Below are 25,033 nucleotides of genomic sequence, written 5' to 3'. Positions count from 1 at the left end.
ATCTTTGATCTTCAGATAGAGAAAGATTTCTTATCTTATGACTGTTAAAATGAGCCACATTAAAATTAGCAACTCTGTTCATCAAAAGACACCTTCAAAAGAGTAAAAAGATAAACCACTGAGAGAAAACGATGCTGCCGATGTATCAAACCAACAAAAAGACTCATATCTAGAATATGTAAAGAATTTCCTTCAAAGCAATAAGAAAAGGAAAGACAATAGAAAACGGGAAAGAGACCTGAACAAGAACTTAACAAAAGAATAAACATGTGAAAAGACATTCAGTCTTATTTATCATTAGGATATTCCAAAGTAAATCCAAAATGTGAAACTGTAGAACATCTGAAACTCACACAATGCTCTGGAAGGGTAAATTTGTACAATTATTTTAGAAAACTTTATGGTGATATCTACTAAAGCTGACACATACAGGGCCTATGAAATGGGAATACAACTCCAGAGAATATATGTACGAAACAGTATGGTATGTATTTGTGCACCAAAAGACAGGAATGATATTTGAAATTTTAAATAAAATAGTTCATTTTTTAAATCCCAAAGAAAATACCATGGAATTATATTTTTAAATGATTCACTGTATGGTGTAGGGCTTTCATTAGATTCTCAAAGATCATTCCCAAAAGAGATTCATATAATGAATAAATATTGATAGGTAAATAAATGGTTAAGAATCTTCGCCAGAAAGAGCTAAAAGGCTTCTGAACTGTAAGTCTAGTCAATCAGTAAGGCAACACTCAGTAACACACTTAAAAAGATCTATTTGTAATTGTCCATGGACACTTCATAGAAGGAAAATATATAACAATACCTTGAATAATGAATCCTCTGGGAATGAAGCTCCTTTAAAATGAAGTCATTGACATTAAAAACAAAACAGAACAATTCATAAATCAGGTAGGGTTAGTATAATCTTTTCCCCCAGTCAACATTCTAGCAGTTACCCAGGACACAAAATACCTCCTTAAACACTTTCTCTGTATTTATACATAACTAGAGGTAATAAGGTCAGCAATTTGCAAATCTTAAATTTAGTAGGCTTTCTGTTTTAAGGCCCTAGCCACCAAATTCTGCTTTCCCCCCTCTTTAGGAACACAGCATCTTCCTGTTCCAAGACTCCTCTCCTTTAGCAACATGGTAAAGAACAGGTTACTGAGTATAATTTATATACTCATGCATGGATTTCAGTATTTTTCAGTTAATCAATTACTTCTAAATATTTACATTTTTAGGCAGAGGGAATTTCACGTACTGCCAATGGGAGATAATAAGAAAAAGAAGTGATCCTGAAATAACATTATACAAAATATTGGCCAAGAAAATAAGCCTTATTTAACAACTTTTAGGATGACTAGGGAATAGATAGAAATGGGGATGCAGTAAGAAAGGACTTCCCAAGACCAGCCTTTACTTTCCTGGGAAAGATAAAGTGGGAACTAATCTGGTTGTAACTGCAAAAAAAATATATATATATATATTCTTGGGTACTGCCACTGGCCAATGTAGCATTGTATTAAGTTCCAGACCCACCTATCTTAAGATGATTCTTCTAAGGGTACCTTTTCCTCCTAAGACATTCTAAAACTTTAATATAAATTCTATCTCCCTCCACAGACTTTAATTCTTCCAAATGTATATTCCATGTCTCTAGTACATGTAATTTTGTTTTATTTAACACTTTATGGTATCTTTCCTTTCTCTGAACTCCTGGAACATATATCAATGTCTCATATTATTTCTACCTCTGATAATGGACTTTCTGACAACAAAGTATGTCCTTGGAACACATCCTCTTCAGTACCAGCAGAATAAATATTTTGAAGAAGAGTAAGATACAAGTACAGGTTGGATCTGTAGGTGAAGGAGATAAGTAATAAAACAGGATAGAAAAAATAAAGGGATTTTAAAAAAGTGAGTATTATACAAAAAATGACAGCTACTGTTCTACATTTTCATGAAAGCCTTTGCTAAATCTACTATAAAATTGGAAAACACTAAAACTAAGATAGTAAAAGAAGACAATCTACAAGTTATGCACATTTTAGCACAGTACTTTCAGAAATGAAAAATAACTTATTTTTTAAAAAACTGATTAACGTTTTCACTTACAACCCTTATCAAAAGAAATTAAGAGAAAGGAGCCATTACTCCGCTTGTAGCACAGATTCAACTATTAAGATGGACTCAGGATTGCTTCCTAGCATCCTCCAGAGAGGTCTCTCTGCAAGTCAGACCTGCTACACTGAACTTATCCTGGGGAGACTTTGTGAAAAGAGTATACAATAGCAGTTTACGATTTTTAATCTAGCTCAATCTCTTTGCGATTAGAGGTCTTAAATGATGCCTCCCAATGAAATGCCATTGAACTCAGAGTGATTTTTCAGAATGAAGCAAGTATGCTGACTTTAATGATTATGGTTCATGGCTAAGAGTTTGCGACATACCTTACAACACTAAGATATTATCGAAAACCCGTGTATCAAAAATAGAGTAGATATGAGGTAAAATTAAGTTTATGAAATTTTCTCAAAAGATATTAGGGGAAATACTGATCTAACAGGTAGAAAGGTCTGGAAAAGGGAAAACAGAAAATTGGGAGAAAAACAAAGCGGGTACGGGACAAGAATAGAGCTCAGTAGGACTGCTATGTTCACATATAAAACTGCTCACGAATATAAAATAATTGTGTATAATTTTAGAAAAATAGTCTTGTGTACCCATAATTTCGGAATCAAAATGCCAAGATCGATTTTTTTGCAGAAAGGGGAAAAAAAACGTAAGTTGTCTAGAAGGTAGAGAAATACGGCAACCCAGGGAAATGCAAGCAAGGAAAACTCACTACTTTCACCTCTTCCTTCTAGTCAGCGTTTCGGAGGAGTAGGATCTTTCCTCAGCTCATAGGTTCCAACTGAAGGAATCAGTCTGTAAGTTCCCAACGCTAACCCTAAACTGAGAGAATTAGCTGCCACGATTCTTCCCATTTCGCTGTTTATCATTAGGCTATACCAGCTGGGTACACAGGCATGGCGTACCTAGGGATTCCCTCCCTCCATTTGATTTAAAAGGATGAGAAGGCAGACCTGATCATTCGCTCCCGCCCGCGGTTTCGGTAAGCGCAGCAGAAAGAGGCTTCCCCTGCTTAACCTGGGGCACACTCTCGCCAGCCTCCCCAGCAGCCGCCGAGCAAAGAAGAGGGCCCCGAAGGCCTCTGGCCCCACACAGCAGGGAGAAGGGGAGGTAGCATATGCGACCAGAGATAGCCACCGTAGCACAGCCTCCAGCAGCTAGTCGCTGCGGCCGGACGCTTCCACCTCCGCGCACCCCTCGAGTCGACCGTTTGTATTTAAACAGTGGGTCGAAGCCCGCCACGCGCCGCGGGAAGACCTTCAAAGCTGCCGGCTCCTCGGTGTTTCACGATTCCTCGCTGCAGATTCCACACCACGTTTGTCCAGACCACTGAGGAGACTGACTCCGCGGAGAGGCTTTTCATCGGCCAGTCCGATCCCAAGTTACAGCTTAAAAGTCTGTCTAGTGTTGATGCTTAGAGTGGCTCGGGGTGGGATGTGAGAAACGGGGAATCTATAGCGAATCGTAAGCACCGGGAATAAAAATGCTTCTTCTCTAAGGCTCAGAACCCTAACGTCACTTCCGGCAACAATAGGAAACGTCAAAAGTCGTACAGTCGGCAGCTCTGGCTGCTGCAGCTTGAGGTACGCTGAGTTCAAGGGATCCTGTGCTGCTTCTGGTATTCTCACCGCTGATACCTCCACCGGCGTGAACAAGTAAAGTTTGAACCGGCTTCTCCATGGCCTGGGCACCAGTTCCCGGCTGAGCCATTTTCTCCTTGACTAAAAGCCCCCGCCCAGAGGCCGATTCGTCGCGGCGGCGGTGGGGATCGCAGGTCGCTCAGGTACAAGATATTTCAGAGCTCGTGCCTCTTTACTCTGCATACCCTTACTTTTCTTCTCGAAAATAAAGACAACCAGTGTTTGCCAGTTGGCAGAAACTTGCCAACCAGCAAGACTTTGGGACCAATGGCAGTGCAGGGCATTTTGAGTGACAGCCGTAATGGCTTATTAAAATGTGGAATCTGTATCAGGAGGCGGGAGTAGGTGTGTTCCTTGTGTTTCTAGGCCACTGGAGTATAGGTTAAGTTGGGACCTCAGGTGGTGTCCCAGGCTCATTATGAAATAAAGCCTAGAAATGGCAAAGATTATTCTTTTCTAGCCCAAGTGTTGCTTTTCAGGTAGAGTGTTTTCTTGATGCATAGGCAGTTTTCGGTTCTTTACTTACTTTTCGGTAATATGCATGCAAACACTTTTACTTAAGGTCATAATGGCTTTGACAGGTGCTTCAGCCATCAGACTTGTGTTACAAATGTGGCAACTTCTTAATTTGTCTCTTGTTTGTTTCTTTGGAACTGGTCTCTACTCTCTTGTATGTCAGGTGTTCCTATTAAATATTATTAGATGAAGTTACATAAATTCCAATCCTCACTGAAGTTTTTTGTTTTAATTTTTAGGTTCTGTATGTATTTAGTAATTTAATAACTGAGTCTACTTGTTTTAACAAATTGAATTTTTATTTTCAAGGATCCTAGATGTTTCTCTCCGAATCAATGTATCATGATTTTATTACTGCAAAGTGAAGCTAATTTATGTTTTTCATTTCCACTTTCCTTCTCCTTTTAATATTATAGTATGGAAACCATATTTATGAGATAGGAGGGTTTTTATCCCCCTAAGAAAATGGTTTACAAAATTGAGCAGATCTGAAAATGAAGGAAAAATTTTATTCTGTTTTTCAAGTTGAGTAGGAAACTTCCCGTTTTTAGCCAATTAAATTGGTAATTTGTCTGAGATACTGTATTAGTTATCTGTTGCTGGGTAACAAATTATTCCAAAATTTAGCAGCTTAAAACAACAAACATTTATTATCTCACAGTTTCTGTGGGTCAGAAGTTTGGTTATGGCTTAGCAAAGAGCTTCTGACCCAAGGTCTTTCATGAGTTTGTAGTCAAGCCACAGTTAGGGACTGTGATCTCATCTGAAGGCTTCCCTGAGGGATAGGAGGATCAACTTCCAAGGGCACTCACATGATTGTTGGTAGGCCTAGGTTCTCCAGCACATGGGGTTTTCACACAATGTGGTAGCTGCTTTCCCATAGGGTGAGCAATAGAGAGTATCCAAGACTGTCCATGGTCTCTTATAACCTAATCTCAAGAAGTGGTATCTCACCACTAACTGCCATTGTATTAGAAGTGAGTAGTAAATCCAACCAGAAGTCTTTGGGGGCTATCCTCTAGACTGCCTAACCCAGCCTGGCGGATAACTTTTAAGAGTTACTAGATAGGAATAACTGAGCAAAAATGCATCCAAGAGAAATGTAGTCAGACAAGGAGCAATGTCAACTTGTAAAGAAATAAATTTGTGCAAGCATTATCTCTCTTGGAAAAAAGTTGGTTTTATTTTTTGTCTTTTTTCCCCCTACTAATTATCTGAAGAGGGGTTTACTGTTTTTCTTGGAAAATTATGCCTCATGAGGGATGATGTGTGTGAGAGGAGTGTTTGTATTTTTAGGGTCTGCATGAGCAAAGCATATCACAACTGATGATTGTGTATTCTTTACCCATTACCATTTTATATGGTTGACACTACCAAAATAAACATGAGCAAGGATAGCTCTTAAGAAGGAAAGAGGTTAGAAAAGCTAGAGGTAATGCTTTTCTAGAATAGAAAGAATGCAAGTCATTGGCAGTCTTTGTGTTGGTGTGAGATCAAATAAGAATGGGAGAGGTGAATCTTAGAAGTGTGTTTTTCATGTCTGTTTTCAGGATTATTTTTAGGTGGCAGGTACCACCTATCAGCATTACCTGGCTGTCCATCCCCAGCACAGCTTTTGCCATTGAATCACATAGGCTTCTTACAAATTAACGGTACAGGCTTTCAGGGCTTGTTGTCACACTATGATCTACGGTAAAACTGCATATGCTTCTTTCAGGTTTGAAAGATGCTGTAAAGCCTTACCTGTTAGTAAAGTACTATTCAGGTTTATCTTTTATAACTAAGTGCTTAACACCAACTTAAATGTGTCAATTCTCAAATTATAAGTTTGGCTTTTAAATTGAGATTCCCTGTCAGGTTTATATATTTCATTTATAGTACATTATGCCAATTAACGAATGTGACTTTGGGCCTTATATATTTGCAAAATTTTAAACAGATGCTTGAGAAAATAACACAGTTGAAACACTTCCATCCACAAAATACCTTGCAATAATAACTGCTAAATAAGCTTAAACATGCATTATAAATTATTATATATGATCAGTTTAATAGGCAATTTCTGTGTGTTTACTGTGCTTTTGTGTAGATTAAAAGAGCCATTTTCCTCTTTTCACAATATAAAACCATTGATTTCCCAAGAGATTATCTTCTTTGATCACAGTGCATTGAAGTTAGTCATTCAAATTTATGATTTTACAATTTACTAGTTATCCAAGTGCTATGTACAACTATTTTTTCTACATTTTGACTCAAATTTGGAAACTGAGGCTAATCCTTTGGCTGGCCTGTGATTAATGCATCAAAATCATTAATCCTGAAGTCTATGAAATATACATCTAACTCATGTTGCTTTCTCATTGAATTATTTTACTATTTTAAAACAACTTTGATGAAATACATCCACTTTTAGGAATTTGTATTCCGTTTCTTTCTCATCATTTTGTTTTTTCTGACAAACTTATTGATATATATTCTATAATAAAACTAAAACATCCCGATTTGGATAAGTTTACATTGTATTTGGGACAAATACTTTAGTGACATAGAGGTGATAAAAGATATCTGTGGTTTCAAGTTTAGGCATTAGGTTTAGTCATAAGCATAGGGGAAAAGAGTTGGAAAGAACAGATGCTTATATACACACATACAGCCCTCCATCACCTCTTCATTTTATTTATTTTTTTTTAGGATTTTTTTCTCATTTAATTTTTATAGAATCATAGAATTTTACAGCTAAAAGAGACCTTAGGGATTGAACATCAGGTTCAAAACCCTTGTTTTACAGGTGAGAAAACTGAGACATAGAATTTAAGTGACTTTCCCAATACAGTTAGTAAAGAGAAGGAGCCTGAATCAAATCTAGGTTTTGTGTCTGTCTCTTGTCATTACTAGAAATTTTCTCATCTCATTTCTGATTTTCCTTATATTCAGGCTGCCCTCAATATTTTAATATCTTGTTTTATTTGTCTAAAAGCTATTCAGTGAGAATTACACTTTTCGTTTTGCTTTGTTTTTTAATTCCTCAAATCTCAAAGGAATGGCCATTTTGGTTAGTAAGCATTGAGTGTGGTGTGCCCCGAGGAGGTGGGTTGGGATATGCTGCTGTGGCAGTTGCTGATTACACGGGGTTCGAGTAAATAGTGCAGTTAAGTAAGAACCAGTGTGATTAACAATAATGCTGGCGAGAAGTATAAATGTTTTTACTTTAAAAGTTAAAACAGGTGAGAAGCATGATAAATTTATTTTATTTAAAGATTAAAACAGTGGAACATTTCTTGCAAAACAAGCCAAAAAAATTAAATAAGGCTAAAATTCTCAGCTTTTTTGGTTACATTTAAATAACACATTTTAATTTTTGCATTTGTTTAAATGCCGTTTGGTAACACTCATTATAGAATCAAATTAAAGAACTGGAAAAAAAAAAGCTTCAGAAAGTAATATTGTAAATCTTTTGAATTAAAAAAAGAAAACCACCCTACAAATGGTATGCTTTTTAGTAACACAAACTGCCTCTTGCAGGACCAGATCTTTAAATTTAATGAGTGGGGTTTTTTTTATGTGTTTAACATACCTTGTGACCCTTTAGTACTTAGCTATTTCCCTTTTCTCCTTAGAAAGACCTCCTTGTGGGCTTACCCTTCCTTCTTTTTCTACAATTGTTGCCATTCAGTTTTAAGGGTGTGATTGGTTATCATGGTTTTTTCTTCTCTCTCTTTTTTTTTTTCTTTTTTTTTAAATTCTCCACCTAGTGTGTTCTAAACTACTTTGGTGGTCTGTTCTTTTGGAAGTAGGGAAATAAATGCTGGGCTGCCCATTTGATTCTAAATGTATCGTAGAAAATATTTTCTCACAGAATTTCTCATGTTCTTATGCCATTGAGTAATATCACATCATTTAAAGATTTTTAAAACCTAAAATAATCAAAATCTAGTTGCTACTTTCTAATTGAAAAATATTGAAAATCTCTAAAAAGATAAAAGTAAGTGAATTTCCTCATCTTTAAGTCTTAATAAAATTAACATTTTAGAGAACACTTCTGGCACACATTTTAGCTCTTTATCTGAGATAACAAATATCTTAACTCAAAATTCCACTATTCAGATGTTTAAGAATTACTGAAGAATTTTATAATGAGTTATTTTAATTAGATTACTTATATGTCAATCCTCCCATACTGGTGATTTAACATGTTTGGTCAGGAAGAGACTTAGGTAGTTGGTTTGCTTTTGATCCCCAGACTCATTTCTGTTCTTCCCATCTTCTGTGTGTATTTTCTACTTAAATGGTATGTAAGCCATTCTTCATTATGTAGAGTTGTCTCCACAGCATGCGCTATTTGAATGCTTGGTGCCAAGGAATTACTAAAAGCACTAGTGCAGTTACCTTTCTCTTATAGAATAGTATTTTATTTGATGTTTAATTTGTTACCTAGAGACATTTTGATTGAAGTTGCTTAACATTTTACAGATAAGCTTTATATTAGACATACCAACAGCTATTAATAAATCCTATCTCATGCATTTGTGGAAATATTCTATTCTTGAAAAGAGAACAAGACATTACAAATACAGTCAAAAATACTATTTTAGAAACATAGCCATCTACTGGATAGAAAAGTGTTATGGTTCTTAGAAACTTTAATAAATTGGTGACTAATATAGTTGTTGGTAATTAATGTACACTGCCTTTAGATGAAAGTGTCATTGTGCTATGTTATACCAGATTCATTTTGTCTAAAACTGTATTTCACTTTTTAAAAATGAGAAAACTACCTCTAAAATCATGTCAGAAAAGTATTGCTGTTTCTTGGATTTTTGCATAAGAAGAAAAAGTGAGTCAGGACCTACATACTGTTTTATCAATTAAAAGATGCTTTTATAGGGGCGCCTGGGTGGCACAGCGGTTAAGCGCCTACCTTCGGCTCAGGGCGTGATCCCGGTGTTATGGGATCGAGCCCCACGTCAGGCTCCTCCGCTATGAGCCTGCTTCTTCCTCTCCCACTCCCCCGGCTTGTGTTCCCTCTCTCACTGGCTTCTCTATCTCTGTCGAATAAATAAATAAAATCTTGAAAAAAAAGAAAAGATGCTTTTATATATGTTATCTCAGTTAAGGCTTACAGCAATCCTGTAAAATAGACAGTAGTGATTTCCCCCACTTTATAGGAAACAGAAGCTTGTTTGAAATATCTAGGTCACACAGCAAATGGCATATTTGGAGCTATAACTTTAAATTCACCCTCCAGAGTAGCAGTGTCAAAAAAACTTAAACATTTTTCTCAAGCAGACATCATATAGCCTACATTTCTCTAATCTCAGCATAGTAAAACTAGAGATAAATTCTAAAAACCAAAGACGCCTGAATACTTTAAAAATAGGCTCTTCCAAATAATTATTACATTGATGCACAATAAAAATATTATTATTAATGTTGCTGTTATTTTAATAGAAATGAGGATATATAAGAATTTAGGAGATTTAGATAAAACTTACTCTGATTTTTTAAATTTTTAATGAGTCATTATTTCTATACATTAAAAACAATATTAGTTGAAGCAATCTAAATTAATTTACATTAGTTTATGTACTTTGATTTTTAATGAGGTAATTATACCAATTTTCTCTTTAATGTATTTTGCATTTACATTTTTTTTAAATCAAGGAGGAGGCACACTAATACCAATTCTTTAACATTTATACCTTTACCAATTATTGATACAGCCTGTGTAAATAGTTAAAATATAGGATTTGCATCTTTAAGGGTTTGTATTCCTTGATCATTCTTCTTTTGACCTATATGGTAAATTCCATGAAGTCAGAAAGGATTCCTAGGTTTTTATTTTTTTTTTAATTTTTTAATTTTTAAAAAATTTTTAAAGGTTTATTTATTTGAGAGCGAGCGAGCACAAGCAAGGGGAGGGGCAGAAGGAGAGAGAACCTCAAGTAGACTCCCTGCTGAGCCTCAGAGCCCTATTTAACTCTCAGGACCCTGAGATCATGACCTGAGCCAAAATCAAGAGTCAGCACTCAACCTACTGAGCCATCCAGGCACCCCTGATAATTTTTTATAGCTGTGTATTGAGGTATGATTCACATACCATAAAATTCACCCATTTTAAGTGTACAATTTTGTCCCCCCTTTCTTGGGGTAAGTGTGGATGCACATGCAGTTTGAAGAAATACACAGAGAGATCTCTTGTACTCTCTACCTAGTTTCCATGGATGGTAACATTTTGCAAAACTAATATACTATCACAACTCATTGACATTGACATTAATACAGTCCATCTTTTTTATTCATATTCCCCCAGTTTTGTTTAGTTTTGTTTTTTTTTACTCCCATATATAAATAGGTATATGAAATTCTACACAGGTTCACGTATCTGGCACCACAGTCAAGATACTGAACAGCTCAGACACCACAGGGATCCCTCATGCTACCCTTTTATGATTATACCCACTTCCCTCCTGGGTAATGATGGTGAATATGTCACCACATGCTTATGTGCCATTTGTTATATCCTCTTTGGTGAAATGTCTGTTCATGTCTTTTGTCCTCTTTTTAATTGAATTTTTTTATTTCTTTCCTGTTGAGTTTTGAGAGTTGTTTATGTATTCTAGATACTAGTTCTTTGCCAGATATGAGATTTTCAAATATTTTCTGTCAGTCTGTACATAACTTGTGTTTTCATCTTCTTCACATGAGTGAGTTTTTGATTATAGAGGTACACCTTATCAGTTTTTTCTTTTATGGATCATACTTTTGATGTCAAGATTGAGAACTCTTTGCCCAGTGCTAAAGCCTTAGATTTCCTTCTATGAATTTTAGAAAAAGTTTTACAATTTTATGCTTTACATTTAAGTTCATGATGCAATTTGAATTAATTTTTAAAAGATACGTGAAGTTTAGGTCAAGGTTCATCTAAATCAGTTTTTTTTTTAATCATTGCTTACCATTCATCCATTTGTTCACTCAACAAACATTTACGGAGCTCTTTATAGATCTAAGGTGCCGTTTGGTACTGGATTTATCCATGTAGCCTATTGTGTGGAATCAGTTCCTCATCTTAGTACTTATAGTCAGTTCGTACTTTGCATGGTACCATGTTAACTGAAATAAGCATATTAGAGATGCACCCTTGCCTTGCACAGCCCCATGGTCACTATTAATAGTTAGCACAATACTGTACAAAGCAAGGACTGCCCCTATTCAACCATACCTAGGAGATATTGAGGGTTTGGTTCCAGACCATCACAATAAACTGAACACCACAGTAAAGTAAATCAAATGAATTTTTCGGTTTCCCAATGCATATAAAAGTTGTTTATACTATAGTCTATTAAGTGTGCAATAGTATTATATCTAAAAAGTGTACATACCTTAATTAGAAAATACTTTATTGATAAAAGATGCTAACCATCATCTGAGCTTTTGGTAAGTCATGATCACTGATCACAGACCACCATCACAAATACGAAATGAAAAAGTTTGTATTGCGAGAATTGCCAAAATGTGACACAGACACAAAGTGAACAAATACTGTTGGGAAAATGGCACTGATATACTTGCTTGATGCAAGCTTGCCTCAGACCTTTAATTCGTTAAACTATTCTGTGAAGTGTAGTAAAGCAAGGTCTGTGTGTATATACCTTTTTAAAATTTTTATTTTTTAATAAATTAAATAATAAACTTAAAAAAGCACGACATGATAGGTGAGTTCCAAAAGTATTGTTGTAATGAACATGTTTGAGTAAATATTAGTATTCTATAATCAATATGCTTAAAATATGAATCTCAACAATTATAATACTGATTTTAAAGATCTAAAAAATTAACCTATTCATAAAACACTTTAAGATTTAAATTACTGGTGTTCTAAAGATCTATAGTAGAAATTTCCTCTTATTAATTGACATTTATTTTGTGATACTGCCAAAAGAAACTTTGACATGTTGAATCTTCCCATGAAGTCTTGAAGTTTTCATTTCTGGAAACATTGATCGTGATTAAAGATGATGGTAGTACTTAAGTGCTAAAAAGGTATCTGTGTTCTCCCTGACTGATGACTAAGTACTTGACCTTACTTGCCAAATTTTGTTTTTATATATATAAAAATCTAGGCCAAGTCAGCTGCTGCTTCTTACTTTATATATTTACTAGCTTTTTTTTCTCCTAGCAGAGGTAAATGGCATTTCCCCAAATGTCACAGATCCTAAATTAATGAAATTTAGAAGCAAGACTATAACAACTCAGGTAATTAAATCCAAAATAATTGGGTGTACTCTGAAATGGAAAAGGCAACATAAGATTATGATTTAAAGAGGGTTGAGAGATGAATACAGAACTACCTGTTATTGTATATTACCTGCTGTGGGCTAGGTTCTCTAAATGTTAGCCCCTCTAAGTCCCGCGGGATAAGAATTATCCATTATTGGGACACCTGGGTGGCTCAGTCAATTAAGCATCCAACTCTTGGTTTTGGCTCAGGTCATGATCTCACTGGTCGTGAGATCCAGCCCCATGTGGGGTTCTGTGCTGGGCATGAGATTCTCACTCTCCCTCTGCACCCTCCCACACACATAAATAAATCTTTTAAAAAAGAATTATCCATTATTTTACTGATGAGGAAAATGAAGACCACAGACTATAGGTGAATCAGATTCTGTGTTGGAGTTTGAGCCAGATCTTTTTTCACATCAAAGCCCGTGAGAAGAGAATCTGCAGCTGGGAACAACAATGGAGGTAATAAGCAGTGACAGAGAAAGAAGAGATGAGAGCCAGTGATGAAAAAACAGATGGTAGATTGCCTTTGCCATCTGTGGGCTCTAACAGTTTGGGCATAAGGTTTGGTGGTTAAGAATAAAGTCTTTGGGCTCAGACCTAAGTTTGAATCCTAAATTTTACATTTGCGAGCTAGGAGATCTCAGGCAAAGTCGCTTAACCTCTACTGGGTCACAGTTTCCTCAGGTATAGAATTAGAATAATAATTTCTACCTATTAGGATTGTTAATGAGTATTAAAACGAGATCATATATAAAGATCACATATTTAAAGAGTGCTTAGCACAGAGAAAGTATTAAATGGTGGTTTATAGTACAAAAACAATATTATTGTTTAATATTTTTATTAATATTACATATATAATATTATGTACAGAAGGAGGGAACACAGCCGGGAATTCCAAGCCTTAAATATGAACACAAAAAGAGTTAAAGGGGGTATTTTTTTTCCAACTTTCTTTAAAGAAATTTCCTCCATCCTTTAAAAATTCCTATCAAAAATGGCAAAAATGATTCTTGCTATTTTGATATTTTCTTTGACAGGAGTCTCCTACTTCTCTTAAGGCATAATGCTGGGCATTTATTTCCTTAGTGATGATTTTCAGTGTGTATTACACTAAACTCTCAAGCGATAATTTTTAAACTGCACGCACATCTAACAAAGAATTTTTTTCCAATTTACATGCTTGGATTCCACACCAGATATCTGTTTACAGAAAAGTTGTAAGAATAATAAAAATAACTAGTATATACTCTTTACCCAGATACATCAATTTGAAAATGTTTCCAACATTGCTTTATCACTCTCTTTATATAGAGATAGATATTACTATTCTTCTGAACCATTTGAGACTAGGTTGCATATACTATGCCTTAACACTTCAGTGTGTTTCCTAAGAACAAGAATATACTGTGATACAGCCACTATACAGTTACCAAATTCAGGAAATTTAACATTGATATAATATTTTATCCAATCTTCAGCCCAGATGTCTAGTTTTTCAGATATCCCAAAAATGTCCTTGAACTATTCCTTAGCTTTTCTTTGGCTTCACAGTATTTTTGAAGATAAAAAATTCTGTCATTTTACAGACTCCATTTGGGTTCATTCCTCTGATATTCCTCATGTTTAGATTCAACTTACATACACATGTTTGGCTGGAGTACTGCATAATTGATGGTGTGCCCTTCTCAGGGTATCATGGCCAGAGGCATATGTAGTCCATTCATCTGTAACTGATAAATGTTTTGATCATGTGGTTAAAAACTATCTTCATAATTTTTGGTAATTAATGAGTAATACGTGAGAAGATACTTGGAGATGCTGTGAATATTCCATTCTAAATCAGATTCCAGATCCAGCTTCCATTCATAATTTTTGCCCAAATTATTTTTCCCACAATGATTATAAAATGATTCTTCTAACCCTTTATTCCTTTTATCTTTATTAGTTAACATTTTACTGTAAAGGAGACCTTTCTTTTCTCCTTTATTTATGTATTTATTGATCCTCAGTGTAAACTCATGAATCCTTTTTTTTTTTTTTGCGATGAATTATAATCTATTACTGTCCTTATTTTTATTTTGATGCTCAAATTGTCCTAGGTTTGACCAATAGGAGCTTTTTCATAATAGCTCCTAACATCCCTTTTGACATTATCTAATTGCTTTTGTTTTGTTTTGATTTTTTTTTAGCTCACTGGCCATTCATAATATGCATTTAAGAAACACTGCCTTAGGATTTTCTAGTTAGCCCTTCAGAGGGTCCCAAGGAGATTGGAAAGGTTAAAGTTGGTAGAAAGATGTATCTTTTTGCCATATTTATATGTTACAGAGCTTCAGTTGGTTCCTTCTCTAAGCAAACTCTCAAAAATATATGATATGTAGAGTTTATGATTTTGTTTAGTAGATTAAGATTAAAATTAATTTGTTAACTTTTGCCAAAGAGTCACTGGATGAAATCAGCAGTAAATAAGCCAAGCAATCTTTGTGCAAATGCTTTAGCCACACTTTAGTGATTGAACACTGGATCTTTGAGACAATAACATGTTGATTTGTAGGTGTATGCATCTGTATAGAGCTGGTGGCCCTTGCTTTGGGATGGTTGGGTTGATAGCCATTATGCTGGGCCACTTACAAATGTTAGAAGAGAAGGGGAGTCTTTTCTCTAGGGTTCAGTTTCTTTACAGGAAACGCTTCTTCATTCAACCTGGATAAGGGAAAAGGGTTAGAGTATATGCCTAATCATTCTAGACACTTGATGCATGTATGTTGAGGAATAGCTTATGGTCTGTCATCCCATATTATTTAATTTTCATAAATATTGTAAAGAGGCTAATCTTTTTCATTATTGTATAAAGATGGAAACAGTGACTCAGTAATCCCTTGATTTTTGTTTCTTATTTTACTCTCAATTATTTCCATACTTAACACTCTGTTTTGGACTCCCAAAAGCCTTTTGAGGGCTCAGCTTAATTCTCTGCACTATTCCATACTATCTTTCTCCTTCCTCTTCATGGCTTCGTTAGTAACTACTACTCCTTCCAATTTTTTGTTACAGGAATCTGTTGAAATGTTTTATCTACTCACCAGCCTATTGTCCCTCTTTTAGGCTTAAGTTTTCCCTTTTTAAAAAATTTCTTTTCTCTCATTTTAATAGGAAAGAAAGGTGATTAAAGATATATATTCAATCTTAAAATTTTAACAAGAAGCTAGGAGTTGACTATAAAAGATTTTTCCAAAACTAAGTTAGAATACTTCTTTTATCTATTACTGTCTAATTGACATCTCACGATTCATATTAATGGGATGGTACCTTACCATTTGTATTTATCCCAGTCCTAGCTTAAGACCTGGCCCTGAAATCATGTTAGCATGAATCAAAATAATTTTAGAGTTTAGACTATTAAAATCAAGCTATCTAATACTGAAAGAGCTTTTCAGAAGGAAAAGCACCATATATGCATAATAACCCTGGATGTAACATGCCTAAAATATTGTCAGGTAGAGGTGAGACAGATCATTTAGAGGTAATAGTGTCTGTTTGCTCCATAAATGGACCTTTACCTAAGCAAGAAGCTTTATGCACTCTTATTGATAAATATTTTTCAAAGACTTTGTTTATTTTTGAAAATTGCTGGAATCTTCCTAAAGTCATGTAAATTTCCATTTATGTTATCCCAGATATTGTGCCATGGTAGCATAGGACTTTAGGACCACAAAGTTAAATTTGAGATGTAAGATAATAAACAAAAATACAAAATTCCTTATGCATGACATCAAATTAATAAAATAGCTGTCTCTTTTAGCTAATGTAACGTATTTATCCACATTACCACTGAGTATTCAAAGCTGTTCAGTTGGGTTACCCATCCCATAACCAGTAGTGCCAGGTTTTTGAGTCTTCTACCCACATGAGACATTTGCATATACACATACTTATGTATGAGTACATTTGCAAGTAGTACAGAATCGAACATAAATATTTGGCCCTTACATGAAAACAGAATATAATAGCTCTGAGATAATAGGGAGCATTGCTTGCCTACTGTATTAAAATGATCAAAATTATCTAAATTGATAGGCTTGTTTGCATAACTCCAGGAAAATAGAAATTCTTGAATAATATTCATTTGCATGTTTGGCTGTTGCTTTATTTGAGATTCTTTGTACCATTTAAAAAGGAGTTTTGAGATTTATTTTATTTTGCATTAATCATTCTCTGTAAAATGTAAATTTAAACTTACTAAATAGTATCTAAATCTTTGTTTATAATTATCATTATCATTCTGAAAAATAAGAAAATATAACATCCTAATTGCCTTGATTTTTTCCCCATAATTTTTTCTCTTCTCTGGGGGGAAGAATTTCAACTTTGAAATCTTGCATGGAATTTTTGTTAGAATAATTTCTCCTCTGTAACCTACATAATTATGAAATTTTATTTCCATCGAATGAGAAATAATAAAGCACTGTTTCTGACTTTGGAAACCAAGAGAAAATATCTTTGGTTTCATTTTGAAGGTCCTTAGAATTTTATAAATTCTTTGAACTTGATAAACTTTAAACAAAATAAATTCAAATTTGGAGGAAAAGACATGGGACATTTTAAATAGTATTAATTACAGTCGAACTTCCGTATTTGCAGATTTTGTATTTGTGAAGTCTCCTCACTAAAATTTATGTTTTTATCCCCCAAATCAATATTCCTGGCACTTTCACAGTCATTCTCAGACACGTACAGGCCTGTAGAAAATTTGTGTCTCTGACGAGCTGTTCTCATGTAAGGTCAAGGAGGGCAGTGCTCTGCTTTCTTGTTTTAGCTCTCATATTGTAAACAAGTGTCCTTCTTGTAATCTATTTAGTGGCACATTTTTTACATTTTTGTGCTTTTTTGTTGTTGATTTCAATGTTTAAAATGGCCCCACTCTCACTGCTGAAGTACTGTGTAGCATCCTAAGTGCAAGAAGGCTGTGATGATGCTTTAGAGAGAAAATGCCTGATAGATGAGCTCTGATCAGGTTTGGTGAGTTCAATGTTAATGACTCAACAGTGTATATTAAACAAGGTGTACTTAAACAGAAACACACATAAAACAAGATTATGTATTGATTAGTTGGCAAAAATGTGGCCAGAAGCTTGCAGGAACCTAACCCCATGTATCTCCTAGGAATGATGGTTCAGTATTGGCTAATTCACTGTAGTGACTATAGAACATAACTACCAGGAATTACAAGAATTGACCGTATTTCTTTTATTTGTACATTAACTAGACTAACTGTGCTCTTATAAGAGTATTGTTTCCTAGAAGTATCTATATTCGTCAACCTGTTTTGAATGAACAAATTATCAGCAGTGATTTCATCACAAAAGCCATATTTACAACAAAACTATTTAAATACAAAAAAAACTGTTTTGTGTTTAATTTTTTTCAATTTGAAACTCTGTATATTCAGTGATTACACTATTGAGCTTGATATTTTTTGGACTGAATTCCTGGCACAAATCACAGAGTACCGTATCTTTTATAATGTTATGTTTTAATGTTGAAAATCTTTATACTAAGATTTTATTAAAACTTTGATAAGAAATCTGAAGATTTTATAGTTTGAAGTCAGATTTTGATTGACTCAGTTCAGACACATATTTTCAAGAATTTTGAAATCATGTAAGACCCCAGTATGAAATTCTATCATATTTTATATCTTTTAGAGCCAGATGTTGACACATTACTAATAATAACACAAGGAGCTGTTTCATGCCATTGTTACTGGCACTATTATAAGACTTGCTGAGGTTTGAAATTTTTCGTGGAACATAATACAGGCGCTTTTGTTTTTCAGGTTGGGGTTTAGTTGGTTGGTTGGTTGGTTGGTTGGTTTGGTCATCAATATAAAAGAATTGCATTTATGAGCAAATGCTGGTAAATGGCTGAAATATCATGTAACTAAAGGAGATGAAGAATTGTGTGTATCAATATGAACAAATGAGTTTATTCAGCAGGCATAAGATCTGGACAACTGAAGTATCATTAAGTTGTACTAAAGTTCTTATTTTCATTTTATGAAAATATGATCTTGTCACAACAAACAAATAGCTAACATTTTCGTAGCTGTAGAATGAACTTTATATGCATTATCTCATTCAATACAACAACGTTTTGAACTATAGATATTATAATTATGTAATATGCAAATTATCACATTACAGATGAAGAAACTAAAGCTTTTAACACTTGAATTTCCCAAGATCCTGTAAATAATAACCAGTGGAGTCAGGACTTAAACTCAAGTCTGTTCAATTTCAGAGTCCACAACATTGTGCTCACTCTGACTTACTATACAGCTTCTGCAGTGGATATCATGTCGTTTTGAGAGTTTTATCACTTTTCTGACAGTTCCACCCACATTCCACATCCCTGTTACCCCAAGAAGGATGGGGATGGAACTCTATAAACACCCTTTCCTTTCCCCAAAGCATAAATTTATGATATTAATCTTCCTCAAGTGGTTTGCCCAGTATGAACAACTGCTTTAAAGGGAATGGAACATTCCAAAAGGGCAATTTGTGGTATTATTCATCAGTAGGAAAATAGAAAATGCAGTTTCCTTTGTCTGAATTATGTGTACATGAACCTCGAACTTCCACCCTCCCCATCAAGTTTTTTTCCCCCTCCAAGAGCCAGCTGCTAGCTTTACCTCTTTCTACCTGCCGGATGCTTTCTGAATCACATTATCCAGTGCTCAATTTAAGTGATCCCCATTAAAGTCCAGAGCCTAGGGAAATCACCCTGATTCTGTGTTCCCTAGCAACATCCCTGAGAATAACAACAGCTGCTTAACAGCTGCTTAACCAGAAAGATGCTGCAGGGGAAATACACAGAAATTGATATTAAATGCTTTAAATCTTGAAACTTCAAACATTATAGTTACCATGTTGTATTATTTACCTTAGTGGTACAAAAACAAAAGAGAAAAATACGTGTAATCATCAAAGAAAGAGGACAAGATATGCTAAATGTCCTTAGCAAGCAATGTGCTTCTAGGTATTTTCTTGCTCTGATAAACAGGGAAATAGCCATGATGGAAATAAATACCTTTCTTTATGATTTTGAATCTTAAAATGTTAAATTTGTGTCAATTAAATTATACTTAAGTTGTAATGTGACATGGCATGTTAAACATTCAGCAAGTTTAAAATTCTTACAAATTTTTGTTGATATTCCTTATTTTTTCTGTTAATCATTTTTATTCTTTGTGTCGTTTGCCTTTTCCAGAATGTCAGATAATTGGAATCATACATTATGTAGCCGTTTCAGATCATTTTCTTTCTCTTAGTAATGTGCATTTAAGTTTCCTCCGTGTCTTTTCATGGCTTCATAGCTCATTTCTTTTAGTTCTGAGTATTTCATTGTATGAACGTACCACGCTTTATCCATTGACCTATTAAAGGAAATCTTGGTTGCTTAAAAGTTTTGGTAATTAGACTAAAGATGTTACAAACATTTGTGTACAGATTTTTATGTGGACAAAAGTTTCAATTTATTCGGGTAAATACCAAGGATCACAGATGCCGGATCACATGGTAAAAGATACTGCCAAACTGTTTTCCAAAGTGACTGTACCATTTTGCATTCCCACACCTTTGCCTTCATTTGGGGTTGTCAGTGTTTTGGATTTCAAGCATTCTAATATATGTGTAGTATTTCTCTCGTCGTTTTGATTTGAGATTGTAGAATAACACATGATGTGGAGTGTCTTTTCCTATGCTTATTTACTACCTATGTATCTTTTTAGGTGAGACATCTGTTGATCTTTTGCAAATTTTTAAGTGGGTTGTTTTCTTATTGTTGAATTTTAAGAGTTCTTTGTATATTTTAGATACCAGTCCTTTGTCAGATAATGTTTTGAATTTTTTTCTCTGGCTCTGTGGCTTGTTTTTTCAGTCTTTTAATATCCTATATTAAAAATACAAATTTAATTATTATAGCGTAATCACTAATTTAAGAACTGCTGCCATTATTGTGGTATGTATTTTAGGGATGAAAGATAATTTTTTATGGTTTCTTTGTAAAAATAAATTTCCCCACATTTACAAATTATTAGTATGTTCCTTCTCTTTGACCCCCGCCCCCCCCCGCCATCACTTTATACCTTAAGCTCTTGGGATTCCAAGCAGTTCACTATAAAGGAGAAAAGTGAAAAATTATCCTGAACTGTTTTTCTGTTCTGATCAATAAGTAACCCATTACAGTGGTCATTATCGAAATAATAGCCAGTAACTCAGTAAATATACATGTGGAGAATGCCTTTTTAAATACAGGAAAAATAGTATCTTTGACATTCTTTGAAATTCCTAATAATTTTTAAAATTTCTAGTCACCCCTGGGTTTTTTTTCTTTCTTTCTTTTTTTGTTAGTTCTCATTATAAACAGCTAATTAAAGCTACTTTAAAGATAGGCTATGCTGTGAAATTTATTTTAATGATTTTATATGAAAATCAGTCCCTCCCAATTTTTAAATTACATGCACACACTTAGTAGTCAGTCAACTCAGATTTATAAAACAAGAACATTTTGTTTGGAAAAGAAATCATGGAGCTATCTATATTAGTTAAAAGCTCTTCCTGATTTCAAGTTTCTCTATGAATTTATTTGCCTAGGAAAAGTTACTTAGTTTAAAGCCAAGATCAAATAGGAAGTCTAGGCCTGTAGTTTCCTAATATTTGTATACTAGACAGGCCAATATTTCTTAACAGAAACAGATAAATGTAGGGCCACTCTGGTTGGAGGTCAAATGAAGGTAGAGGAGGCTAGAGTATACTCTCTTCTACCTTTTCCCAGGTACCTCAGAGGAATCCACAGGGCTATATGGAGAAGAACTGGAAAATTAGTCTAAATTATGATTTTTATTTAAAGAAACAACAAAACCAAATAGTCATTACTAAGCTATTTATCATGGAGTTCTAGGTGTCTAATTTATAAGGTTTCTGAATTAGACTTCAGGGCCTATGTTACATTTTATTACAGTCTACAACTTAAGTGTAGACTGGCAAGAATTAAAGGAAAAGCCTGTTTCACAGCTGTTATGCATCTGGGAGTTTGGTTAAAAGGGGCTAGCTTAGCTTTGCCTGAGTTGTGATAAAAAGCAGGGTCTAGAGGCCTTTTAACTAAAGTCCTGTGCTCTGATCAGAGCTGTATTTAATACTGGCCCATAAGTCCACATAATTATAATTTGTAAGAGTCTTTAGGACATCAGTAACTTTTAAATCTTACCATGTGAAAAATGATTATGTCACCTATGGACTTTAAAAGTAGCTAGCAAATTGGGATAAAGGTGATGATCAAATCAAATCAAATATTTCTGCAACTTTCTCTGTCCAAGTTTTGTACTTAGGATGTTCCAGCTATTCTTTGTAATATACCACTCCTTTTAATGTGCTTTAATGAGGAATGTTAATTGTGGTAGACTAATGCTTCGTGTCACAGTTAACCTTCTTACTACATTCTGGCTTTCTCCCAGGCTTGCAGATGGGTCAGGGGCTGTGGAGAGTGGCCAGAAACCAGCAGCTACAGCAAGAAGGTTATAGTGAGCAAGGCTACCTCAGCAGAGAGCAGAGCAGGAGGATGGCTGCCAACAACATTTCTAACACCAGTCATCGTAAACAAGTCCAAGGAGGCATTGATATATATCATCTTTTGAAGGCACGGAAATCTAAAGAACAGGAAGGATTCATTAATTTGGAAATGTTGCCCCCTGAGCTAAGCTTTACCATCTTGTCCTACCTGAATGCGACTGACCTCTGCTTAGCTTCATGTGTTTGGCAGGACCTTGCGAATGATGAACTTCTCTGGCAAGGGTAAGTTCAACCTGACATGTTTGATTCAGATATCTCTAAACACGATCATGCTTAAATATTTGTTTTTAACCTCTGTTTGTATTTTGACTTGCTTTTTGTTAAAACCCGGAAAGATAATGAGTCATCCTCACAATCAAATTTGATATTGGGGAAAGGAGGACAGTATAAAAGAAAATGACTTTATAGTTAGAAGTTACCAATGAAGAGGTGTCAGTTTATTCTAAAAATGCAAGTTGTTGGGGTGCCTGCCCGCCTCGGTAGAGGGTAGAGCATGCAACTAACTCTTGATCTCAGGGTTGTAAGTTCGAGCCCCACATTGGATGTAGAGATTACTTTAAAAAAATAATAAACTATCTAAACAAACATACAAGTTAAGTGAGAGTTTATAATCCAAAACTTACAGTGTTCACACCCCTGGTATAGTTTTTGCTTCCCGTATGAAGATTGTTTACTAATTGATATACTTCTTTCTATCACGGAGGTGCTTGTTAACATAAACTGTGGTGAATGTTTCATCTACTTTTTATTTTTTCTAACCAACATTTCATCAATGAAGTAGGAAAATAGTAGAATCCAAGGAGATAATCTGCTTACGGAAGTGAAAGTAGACTATAGAAATTATAGTAGTGATTATATCAGTTTAAATTTAACCTACAAATTTAAGAATGTTTGGAATAAAATCTATTTTATACATAACTTCAATTACTCCTTAAATAGCATCATATACTTGAGTTGTAAATATGTTAGCAAACTTAGAAGAATCTTTGGATCTTGAGCTTTCTAGTATATAAGGTTTTTTTAAATCTCATTATTTCTAGTGATGTAAAACATGTCTAAAAACAAAGGTCTTTTTGTGACTTTAAATAATTTCTAAATGAAAATCTAATTGATAGAATTAATAAATTATCCAAATAACCAAACTTTAGTAAAAATGCATTACCAACAATGACATTTCTAACTCAGGCTTTCTGATGCTACAGAATTATAGTATTAATTATATAGTTAATTTATCAACCTCTAAATAGATAAAAATCATCAGTATCACCCTGTTACTCTCTCATTGTCTTGTTATAGTGAAGGTGCTGTGGAAGTGAGAGGAAATTCTATTAACTAGTGGTGTTTATGGTTATTAATTTCTTAATCAGTAAAAGAAATAAAAATACTTTAAAACTGGTTCATTCTTTATTTAGAATTTCTTGTCTGCATTTTAGTATTCCCAGAAAACTTAATTTGTAATCCTATATTTGAACTCTGGAAAAAAAAAGTTAATTTCTAAGCTTATCTGAACTCAATCAGAATGTCCTCTTTATCTGGGATTTAAATCTGCATGTTCATTTCAAAAGAAATGCTTCCTTTATTGTTACCACATAATATGCCTATTTTTATGACTTTTGTGTTTTTTTTTTTCTTAGTGATAAATTGCTTCTATTTTAAATTGAAGGCCAGCTTAGTTTTTATTTTAACTTTGGATGTGTCGAATACTTATTAATGTTGCGAGGTTCTGTTACTTTCACATAGCTCGGTAATAAAAGTCAAAAGCTATAAGACTAAAGGTTCTGCTAAAATACTGATAATTTTCTAAACAAGCTCCTACACTCACTATTTTAGAATCAGGAATTTCATTTGGTTGGTAAAAATAATGCATGGATATAAATAACTATTAAGAAGATATTCTCATTAAATCACATATTTTACTCACTACCCTCACAATTTTTGAAGTTACAGGCTGAGACAGTAACTTTTTCTTGTTACCCTATGCATTGTATGTGTGTGACAAGAAATTTGAGTCAATCAATAATGAATATCAGAAAATGAAACTATTTTAATATCTATCACTACAAGTAGGTGTTTTTGAACACACAAAAATCAGGTAATTTTGAGATAGAGTCATTAAAAGTGCACTAAAATATAATTGCAGTATTCTCTGTGTCTCTAGAGTAATGCACTTATATTTAATATCTATGATCTAATGATCCAGAATTTCTAGGCATTGTAATAAGATAAAATGAGATAAAACTTTAGCTTTTGAATAATAACCAGTAGCTAATGCCTTTGTATGGAGTTGGACACAACCATCCCAAGCTGAAAAAATAATATGTTTTGATATGAACTATTAGCATTTTAGGTTTCATAGAATTTTAAAACAATCGTGTATACTGTGATGGTAAAAAAAAAAAAACAGTGGTTTGAAGCAGCATCTTAAAAGCAGCTATGCTTCATGTTATATCCAGCTTTTGATGTATGTACTGAAGTGATAGCATTATAATTTCTATGTTTATATTGCCTGTTAACAATATAAATATTGTTAAAAAAAATAAAGGTCTCCCTCTACCTAGCAATCTTTACCCCCATTCAAATCTACTTTGCAATAGAGCATAGTTACTTAATCCTGTTTAGCTTCTTGGTTAGGATTTCTAGCTCTGGAGTAAGACTCCTTGGGTTCAAGTCAATTTTTTTATCTTTTATCGTGTCTGTGTTTCTTTATCTTTAGCACCAACATCATAGTGTTGTTGGAAAGATTAAGCAGGTTAATACTAGTATAATGTTTTAAATAGTGCCTGACGTCTAGTAAACGCTGGGTAAATGTTACAAATA

At 34.2% G+C, this 25,033-nt stretch overlaps 2 protein-coding genes across 8 annotated transcripts in view; one reads left to right on the top strand and one right to left on the bottom strand.

Annotated features, from left to right (window-relative positions):
- The window catches only part of CEP44 (centrosomal protein 44), a 29,109-nt gene extending 25,424 nt beyond the window's left edge, over nt 1-3,685 (bottom strand). For 3 of the 7 annotated variants that reach the window (XM_044391202.3, XM_048212230.2, XM_057310182.1), the window contains exons 1-2: nt 3,099-3,685; nt 830-861 (exon numbers count right to left, since the gene is read on the bottom strand). The gene's annotated coding sequence lies outside the window, so the exon portion shown is untranslated. Of the gene's footprint in view, nt 1-829; nt 862-1,760; nt 1,870-3,098 lie in introns of all 7 variants that reach the window. The other 4 variants (XM_044391203.3, XM_048212229.2, XM_026518871.4 and 1 more) reach the window with 3 other exon arrangements.
- Nucleotides 3,686-3,839: 154 nt separating this feature from the next.
- FBXO8 (F-box protein 8) overlaps nt 3,840-25,033 on the top strand; it is a 45,164-nt gene continuing 23,970 nt past the window's right edge. Inside the window, exons 1-2 of the mRNA XM_026518877.4 lie at nt 3,840-3,928; nt 22,102-22,438. Of these exons, the coding sequence (XP_026374662.1) occupies nt 22,110-22,438 (329 nt within the window). The 5' untranslated portion in view covers nt 3,840-3,928; nt 22,102-22,109. The remainder of the gene's footprint in view (nt 3,929-22,101; nt 22,439-25,033) is intronic.

This window comes from Ursus arctos, unplaced genomic scaffold (assembly GCF_023065955.2).
Source record: "Ursus arctos isolate Adak ecotype North America unplaced genomic scaffold, UrsArc2.0 scaffold_11, whole genome shotgun sequence".
Classification (NCBI taxonomy): Eukaryota; Metazoa; Chordata; class Mammalia; order Carnivora; family Ursidae; genus Ursus; species Ursus arctos.
This window is presented reverse-complemented; position numbering and strand designations above follow the sequence as displayed.